The 9,318-nt window shown below is 34.0% G+C and overlaps 2 protein-coding genes across 2 annotated transcripts in view; one reads left to right on the plus strand and one right to left on the minus strand.

Annotated features, from left to right (window-relative positions):
* The window catches only part of LOC111374004, a 4,189-nt gene extending 1,438 nt beyond the window's left edge, over nucleotides 1-2,751 (minus strand). Inside the window, exons 1-3 of the mRNA XM_022996609.1 lie at nucleotides 2,633-2,751; nucleotides 710-1,310; nucleotides 42-653 (exon numbers count right to left, since the gene is read on the minus strand). Coding sequence (XP_022852377.1) covers nucleotides 42-653; nucleotides 710-1,310; nucleotides 2,633-2,751 — 1,332 coding nt within the window. The remainder of the gene's footprint in view (nucleotides 1-41; nucleotides 654-709; nucleotides 1,311-2,632) is intronic.
* A 2,174-nt stretch (nucleotides 2,752-4,925) lies between these two features.
* On the plus strand, nucleotides 4,926-8,495 carry LOC111367138. The gene is made up of 2 exons (XM_022987868.1): nucleotides 4,926-5,051; nucleotides 7,196-8,495. Exons 1-2 carry the CDS (start codon nucleotides 5,021-5,023, stop codon nucleotides 8,236-8,238), a joined length of 1,074 nt encoding a protein of 357 aa, XP_022843636.1. The 5' UTR covers nucleotides 4,926-5,020; the 3' UTR covers nucleotides 8,239-8,495.
* Nucleotides 8,496-9,318: the final 823 nt, after the last annotated feature.

Consider the following 9,318-nt stretch of genomic DNA (forward strand, 5'->3'; position numbering starts at 1 on the left):
GGACACAAGCATGCAACACAAAGGAGTAAGTCACTATTTACCTCAGAGAAACGATCATTCAACTCTTGAATTTGCATATCGATGATAGCATAGAAGAAATCCACATGAAAATGATGTAGATTTGTAATTTCTTGAGTGTTACGCCGTGAACGGCCTAGAGGTATAAACATATCATCCATATTGGGAACATCAATATTGTACCTTTCGCAAAAGCAGGAAACTGTTCTTAAAAATGATTTCCATTCATTGTCCCTCATTGCTTGAAGTCGTTCTTTACTTATTTTCACTAATTTCATAGCGTTGACAATATCTTGATCTCTCATTTGTAATGATTTTGACAATTCATCTGAAATACCCAATACCTTTTTCATGAGATGCAAACTGAATACAAAATCAAATGTCAACATAGATCCCAACAAAATACGTGCTTCCCCTCGCTTTCCACAACTAGTATCATCAGTGGCAATCATCTCAACAACATCAACTGTAGCAGAAAACATGATAATCAAGTTAAGTAAAGAATTATAGTGAGAGCCCCAACGAGTATCACCAGGTCGCTTAAGAGTAGTTTCTTGATTAAGGCCCTTTCCACTTGAGATTTCACCAAGATTTAATGATTCAACAACTTCAAGCCTCTTCAAAGAGCTGTGGTACTAGAGACATGTTCTACTCCAATAAAACATTCTGTTACTTGTCCTTTCTAATTCACATAACGTAGAACAACGGACATTTGCTCCTTCACTGATACATCACGAGATTCATCAACAAGAATGGAAAATAACCTATCACCAATATCCCTCATAATAACATCAAGTGTTTCAAATGCTATAGCACTCACAATGTCCTTTTGAATTTTAGGTGATGTTAACTGAAGGTTTTCGGGAGCATTACTCAAACAAACATCCTTAATCTCTTTATTATGATCACATAACCATTGCAAAAATTCAAGAAAATTTCCTTGATTTCTTGAATTTTCTGATTCATCATGTCCATGAAACGAAAACCCTTGTCGTAGTAGCAATCGAACACAATCAACTGACGCATTCAAACGAATTCGATACTCATCTTTTGTTTTTTTCGACTTCTTAAAGAGAACACAATCAATATTTTGTTTCTGATTCACAAAAGCCTCATACTTAATCCGAGCTCGATTGTGTGCACTACCACTTTTCCCGACATGAATTTGAAACCTTTCTTTCTTTTTCCAATTTGAGAATCCTCCATCAATAAAAGAATCACCACCACCATGTTCTTCACTATTTGGTTTGAAAAGATAACAATAAAAGCAGAATATGACATCTTTTGCTATACTGTATTCCAACCAATCAGGAAAGTCATTAAACCATGAAGTTTTAAATCGTCTTAACGACGAATCTCCAAATTCTTTCTGTGGACACAAGTGATTTCGAGGCTAACATGGACCCTTTTGTACGTATGCTCTTCGGATTTCATCCCGAACATTAACATTGTAATTCGCAATTGGAGTTCTTAATCCAGGATCCGAAGGTAATTCTGCTAAATCAATTTTATTCCAAACATCTCTTTGACTCCCGATATTTGATTCTATTTCTTCTTGGGCATCTTTTTTTTTTGAACACTCGTTTCAGAATTAATTTGCTCTCCACTTGAACATTCGAATTTTCATTTAGAATATTTCTCCATGACTGTTAAAAAAAGTAAATTCTGTTGGATATTGGTTAAATAAATCGAGAATTGAAAATCGATTAAAGTGACTTCGTATCGACTTCGGCCAAATATTTAGTTCTAGACTAAGAACCGAACATTTCTAATTTTTTTATATTGAATAAATCAAATTATTTTAATTTAAATTTTTTCTAAACAAATTAACAGTTTCTAAATCCAAATTTTTAGCCCAATAATTTGTTTCATTTCTAATTTTATAAATTTTGGCCCAATTACCCATTTTATTGTTTCATTTCTTAGCCCAACAAGATCAAACCCACTAAATAACCCTAAATACCTACACTAAAGTGTATAATGTTGTCTCGACTCTCGCACTCACTCTCGCAATCTCGCTGACATTCCAAAACCTATACAATTGTTGGCAGATGCTGTGACCTCCGATCGAAACTGTGACCTCCGCCAACCGAAACTTTGATCGTAGTGATCATTTGAATAAGGTAGTCCACTAGTTTCTGACATTTCAAAATCATTGAATGTGTCATTAGTTATATTTATATAATGTTGTTATAAATGTTAAAAAATTTAATTATAATACAGAACCGAATGGAACGGAACAAAACCCGAACAGTTCCATAATTATATTTGGACCCGACGATTCCATTTACTAGATAACTGAAAATTTTGGTTCGACGAATCGACCCGCGCCCACCTCTAATTTGAAGTGTCCCGCAAGATAGAGGTCCCATCGATGATTCCTATATATCTCACCATAAAACATGCCCTCACAAAATATGTGGTTATATGGCAAGGAAATGGAACAAAAAGGAAATAATGAGAAAAATAGTCATGTTCAAGGCACTGGTTACACCTGCTGTGCAAAGGAAAAATAACTTCGATTTTGCAACACAAAAATTTAAAAAACTGTTTCCTACCATGGCTTGCGAAAAGAAAAGGACAAATACGTTAGATAAGGAGAGGGAAATATTACAAGAGAGTGGTCGTGTGACCGGAAAATAAAGAGTTGATGGAGGCATCGGCATAGTGACGATTATGACGATCACTGATGACAGTGTCATCTATGATCACGGGCGGACCCCATGGGGTCATGTGGGGTCAAATGACACAAAATTTGGATTTTTTTTCAGAAAATAATTGTTTTAACCGTTTTATGATCTACTTTAATACATGTCAAATGAAGTCGGAACATTGCATTCTTAATATCATTTCGAAGTGCTCATAGCCTAATTTTTCACTTTTTAATGGAGTGTGAAATGATCGACCGTAGCAAAAGTTATGATGTATCAAAATAAGCAGTTTCAAATTAGTATTTCAAAAAGTTCAATAATATGCTAATTTTTTAAATTTGCCAATGATCATATATTTTCCGAATCCACAAATCGCCCAGGTCATCTAGAAGCTTGTTTCGAGAACTACATTCTAGTCATATCGAATGGCCCAAATCGATATTGAAAATAGTTAAACATGTGTCAAACGTACGTACTAGAAAAGACGTTTAACTCGCTTTTTCTTTTAAAAAGATTCAATATTACATTAACGTTTATTATTTTTGTGAGATAAATTTTTCAATATAATTTACATCATTTTATTAGGAAATTTTACATGGCAGATGACGTCAAAAATTCTAAAATCGTTACGGATTAAATGTAATTTGAATTACTTTCAAATTATTTTTTCATTAAAATTAAATTTCATTTACTTCATCAATTAAATGTGAATTTTATTTCAATTTATTTACTTCCTACATCCAATTTGATTTATTCGCCATTAACTCAACATCTAAAAATGACGTGGTAAACAAAATTATACATGTAGCAAAATTCATTTAACATTATTGATAATGATATAATTATAAGACATTTTCCAGGTGTCAATGTGTATTAACTTATTTTCATTAATATTCTATTATTTTGAAAAATTACATATTAATTTTTCACCCCACAACCTAAAAAGGCCGGGTCCGCCCCTGTCTATGATCAATGATTTTTCACTCTAAAAATAATTGATCAACTTGAATTTGTCAATGTATTAATTAACAATAATTATGTTACGTGTGAAAAATTCAAATGCTATACAAATTTAAAGAATGAACAATTCTGCTAGACCTAGCCTAATGGTTATCAGACTTAAGTGTAGTATAAATGTACTACAACTAATTTACAAGAAGTTAATGCATCGTACGTAGGAAAGTTGTTTGAGCCGTATAATATTTTATCTCTAACAAAGTTAAAGAGAGATAATTACTCTCTGCAAAAAATAAACAAGATAGGTTTAACGTTATTGTTAAGAGATAAGAAAATTTGAAAAATAATTTTTATATTTACGAGGTTTATACAATTTAGCAAAAATTAAAATTTATCAGTGCAATAATATAACTTTTGTAAACTTAAAATGTTTTAAAAGAAAACACTTTTTTAATTGCTCTCGCTTCTTTTATCTTTTGCAAGAATTTCCTTTTGATTTATTTAAAATTTTTGATAAATATATAAGTTAAAGTCGACATTTATTTTATCCATTTTAAGCAGAATGTATATATATATATTTTATATAGAAGTTCAGAGTTATTATATATGAATGGTAAAAATTTATAACTTTTACCTGTTGCAAAAGAAAAGTTTTTAAAAAAATATAATTTAAATATCTTTTATAGTGCAATAGTAACATAAAATAATATATACACCCCACTTTCTCGTTTTAAAAAATTATTATTATTTTTTAATTATATGAACTAGCAACGACCCATAGGTTGATCCGTCGATTGGTCGACTAAATCATTAACCTTGTGACTCGATAACTTACTCAGTTCAACGCTAGGATCAAATCTAGCCCTTGTTTGAGCCCCATTTTTGTGAAGAAAATGAATTTTTGAATAGTGTATTGATAAGAAATGTGTAATTAAAAAAAATTTATTTATGTATAATTATTTTATTGAAAAATATGAGATTGAAATGATGTCAAATCATTGTTGAAAAATGTATTTTGATTGAAAAATAGGGCTCGCCTAATAACTATGGTTATAATCCCCTATTTCATAAAATTGAAATACCTTTAATTCCAGCACAAGTTCAGTTGACTTCTATCTTTATCTATTTGCATGTCAATCTAAGCAGAAATTTGCAACTAGAATTCTTACACTTAATTGTACCATGACTCCTAATTCTACTAGGATTGCTTCTCTATCATATCGTACATGATCTCGCAAGTATTCTAATCCGTCCAGGACTGTACCTTGAACTACTATATATATAGATCCACTCTATGTTCATATGTTCAATGTTATTAACTTCATAACATATTTATATTTTCTTATATGCATTAGCCGACTTCGAAGACATACGTTGACACCTTTGTTTCAAGCATGAACTCCAGCTTAAGTGCGTTTCTGAATGGTAAGTGCGTATTTTCGTGTCAATGACTGCTGAATCCCACATTGTTTTCCAACATACGTCGGAGTAAATGTAGAATAATTTGCTGTCTGGTCATGCAATGGAGTATATTTATTTTTTTATCAGTAAGATCATATTTTCTGCTAAATTCGATTCTTCCATGTTGCTTCTTCTTGTGTCCTTGCCTTGAGTTCTGTCGCTCTTTATCTTCTTCTCAGTCTTAGAAGTCCTTTTGTTAAGTTCTTAGGTGAAGGGAGATATTGCGAAGATCCTGGCATTCTGAGGAAAAATAAACAGCTCATAGATTCCATTCTGAGGAAATATAAACAGCTCATAGATTCTCTTTACTGCGTTTATTTGTCAAAAGAAAGCCATGAACTTCAAGAAAAGGAAGGTTTTTTTGCGTTCGTGTATGTGTGCTTGTAATGCAAATAAGCCATCGCTAGACAGAAAGCTTTCTAATCCGCAATTGCCGAACTTTTAATAAACACCTTGGACACACTTCAAAAAAAAACTAGGACAACGAACACAAATATTAGAGGTCATCCCACCAGCTCTCCAACACAAGTCGGCCAACACCAGCCGTCATCAAGGAACCTCATGATTGCACTCTAAAAAAGGGGCTCGTATTTCTGTCAATGATGTCATCACCTTGAAAACCATCAATCCCTAGTTAAAAAGTGGGACCTTTAAGTTAAGCACCTCTGTTTCCACCAATCAAGAAGTTGTAATTATTAAACCCCATAGCTAGACAATCATTTCGTATCATAGTTAGTACGTAGGGGTATAATGCCCTGCTACGCCAACGTCAGTTGCTAATCAGGTACCCTAAAATTGGGCGATGGCACACACTGAGGTAGCTAATATTATAGTGGACAACCAATTAGCTTTAAAAGAAAATATCTATAAACAAGGGTAAATGGTCCCTCAAAAGGACATAAAAAAAGATGTATTCTCTATAATACACACACAAATTCCAATCAATAGAAATTAACCTTCTATTTTCCTAATTTCCCACAATCACTCTTCCAAAAATTCTATTACCTCGTTATTTTTAGTCATCAACGTAATATCGAACTTGTTAGGCTTGGTTAGCACTGAAGATATCTGCTAGAATATATCAAAAGTTTATTTAGCGGTTGTATGGTGCATTGTGGCCATGTTTTAATAAGTTTTTTGCTTGTTTTAAATGGTTAGTGGGATCCAACTGCACTATAATTTCTGACTGCACAAGTTGCATTTTACCGAATTGCCATCACTTAAAGGATGAATTTTATTTTGAAGGGGCAAATTGGTAATTTCATTGAATTTAGTAAAAAATAATGGCGGGCTCACTGATACACGTACTGTATAACTATAAGAATCTGTCTAAAAATTGGCCAAGAATGGCTACCAAACAGGGCTTAATATTGACTTCCGTCATGTACTCTAGTTGTCAAACTTAAGCAAGAAAGGAGGAGTAATGCTTCAACCATAAGGAAATCAACTAGATAGATCGAAAGGAGGAGTAATGCTTCAACCATAAGGAAATCAACTAGATAGATCCATATAGAGATCTATATCTTTCAAATGATAGATAGATCTATTGAGAAATGGATATTGATCTCTTAGAGCTAAGCCTTCACTTCGCCATACCGGCTACTTTGGCTTATGATGATCAAACTATTCCCAACGCGGTACATCCTGGCCATGCGCCATCGATTCTAGTTGGAAGTCCCTTTTTATTTGCTCAAATCTAGCTCTTGACCTTCAAATATATTGGATCCAACTGGCAACAGATTCTAGCTCATATCCATGTTTGTGTTACATGTATACTTGAACACAAGCATTACATTGCATGTGCCTATAACTCGTGGGAGGAGTTCTTGAGGGTATGTAGGAAGATAAGATAGTAGAAAGGAATAGATGTATTTGGTACGTCCCTTTTTTTTTTCTTTTGAACAAGTTATGCCTTTGTTTGGTTTAGATAAAAATAAGATTTTTAGTAGATTTTGATAAAAATTAATCAACGTGCGGTCAAAAAGTTATGAATCTTATGAAATGTATGATTAAAATTAATTGTTGATTATAACTTTGATTTAATAAATTTTTTTTAGCTGAACCAAATAGGGGTTTGTGTTCTGACCTAACACGTGTTATTGATATAGGACCAAAAAATCTTGTACATGCTTCTAAGCCTGGCAAGGCCAATGCAGTAGAGAAATTAGGCGCGGAACCAACCAAGATGTGCTCCTCTACTCTCAAGCCTGGCAAAAAGTTGAAGGTAGATATTCCTTCGTGCTTCATTCCTCCCACTAAGAAACAGAAGATGGAAATAGTGAAGAAACTAGCATTCGACCCTGATGAGGAGGATCTTTCAAAAGAGGTCTTGAATATGCTTTCGGCTTACATTGCCTCCACCGTTGACACGATGAATAAATATGATGGCACTAGAGAAGATGAAAGGTTGGTGAGCAAGAGTGATAGGGAGGTCTTGAATTCATCTGTGTCCAATTTGATGAAGGCGTCCGTCTTTATTGCAGATTACACTCATCGAATGGTTGATTTGAACGAAGCCAACCAAAAGACCAAGGAAGAGTTGAATGATGCTCGAAAAGAGATAGTTGACCTTCACAAAGAAAATGAAAAGATAAGGCAGGAGCTAGATGATGCTCAAACTGAGATAGTTGTCCTTCGCAGGGAGAAGAAGAAGATCAGAGAAGCATTTGACGATGCCCGAAAAGAGATAGTTGCCCTTTGTACGGAGAAGGAAAAGAGTTGGGAAGAACTGGGTGGTGTTCAAACAGAATTAGCTATCATTAGCGCGGAAAAGGAGAAAATAAGAGAAGAGATGGATGATGCTCAAATTGAGATAGCTTCTCTTTGCAAGAATTATGCGAATACCTCAAGGAGTGCTAACCAAGCTTGGCAGGAGAATGCAAAATTGAAGGATGAGCTGAAGAAACTAAACGGCTTAAGCGTCGAGGTGGAGAAGCTCAAGGCTGAGGTAGCTGCGAAGGAAACTCAGTCAGCTATGGCAATTAAAGCTTTCAAGAACTCGGAGGAGTTTGAGGTTCTGAGAGAAAATTTGTTCCAGGCAGGGGCTCATGCTCTATATGATGCTATTGAGCTAGAACACCCTGATTGGGATCTTAGTTGCTTTGTTGAAACTGACAATGAAGATGAAGATGAAGATGAAGACGAAGACTAGTAGAAGTAATTAAATCTGATGGTTTTTCTTGTAGTGATGAGATTGGGTTAGATGGTTTAATAAGTTTTGTATGGGATAACTTTAGAGGTAGAAAATAGTTGGCTTTTTGTTGGAAGTTAGTAGTATGGAAGATTTTGATAGAAAGTAAGTTAGTAGACAAAGTGGGTAGGAAAAAGGAGCTTTATTAGAATGACAATGACTTTTACTTAAATGGCTTTTTTTGCTTACATACAAATGAGAGACTCATACCCTATTTATAGACCATAGCTTACATATGATTTTTTCTATATAATTCTACATGTGCCAACAAACCTTACAAACATTTTTAGTGCCCAAGTTCTTCTAGGGAATTCTAGATAATTCTGATTTTTTATTATTCTTGCTTGCCAAGCAATTCTAGGATCTTCTACAAAATTCCTAAATATGCTTCAACCACCAATACTCCTCCTTGATGCATATTTTGGTAACTCCAATCATTTCTCGTAGTATTTCAAACTTTGTTTGTTGTAGCGCCTTTGTGAATATATCTGTTAATTGTTCTTCAGTCTTGCAATTTTTGAGCTCTATCTCTTTATTTGCTTCAGCTTCTCTAATGAAATGGTACTTGATGCTAATGTGTTTGGTTCTGCTGTGGATTACGAGATTCTTGGCCATTGCTATTGCTGACTTGCTGTTGCAGTAGATCTCTGTTGCTTCATTTTGTAGTTCTCCCATGTCTTCAAGTATACTTTTTAACCATATAACTTGACTCTTTGCCATTACTACTGCAACATACTCTGCTTCAGCTGATGATTGTGCAATCATTGCTTATTTCTTTGATGTCCAAGAGAATATTCCGGAACCTAGTGTGAATCCATAGCTTGATGTACTCTTCATATCGTCTATTAATCATGTCCAATCATTATCAGTATACCTAAGTAGTCTTGAGTTAGGCATAGACTGATACCTTATTCCATAGTCTTTTGCTCCTTTAAGGTATCTTAGTATTTGCTTAGCAGCTCTATAGTGAACTTGACTTGAATTTTGTATGAATCTTGAAAGTAGGCTAGTTGCATACATTATATCTGGCCTTGTAGCTGT

This window comes from Olea europaea, chromosome 2 (genome assembly GCF_002742605.1).
Source record: "Olea europaea var. sylvestris chromosome 2, O_europaea_v1, whole genome shotgun sequence".
Lineage (NCBI taxonomy): Eukaryota > Viridiplantae > Streptophyta > Magnoliopsida > Lamiales > Oleaceae > Olea > Olea europaea.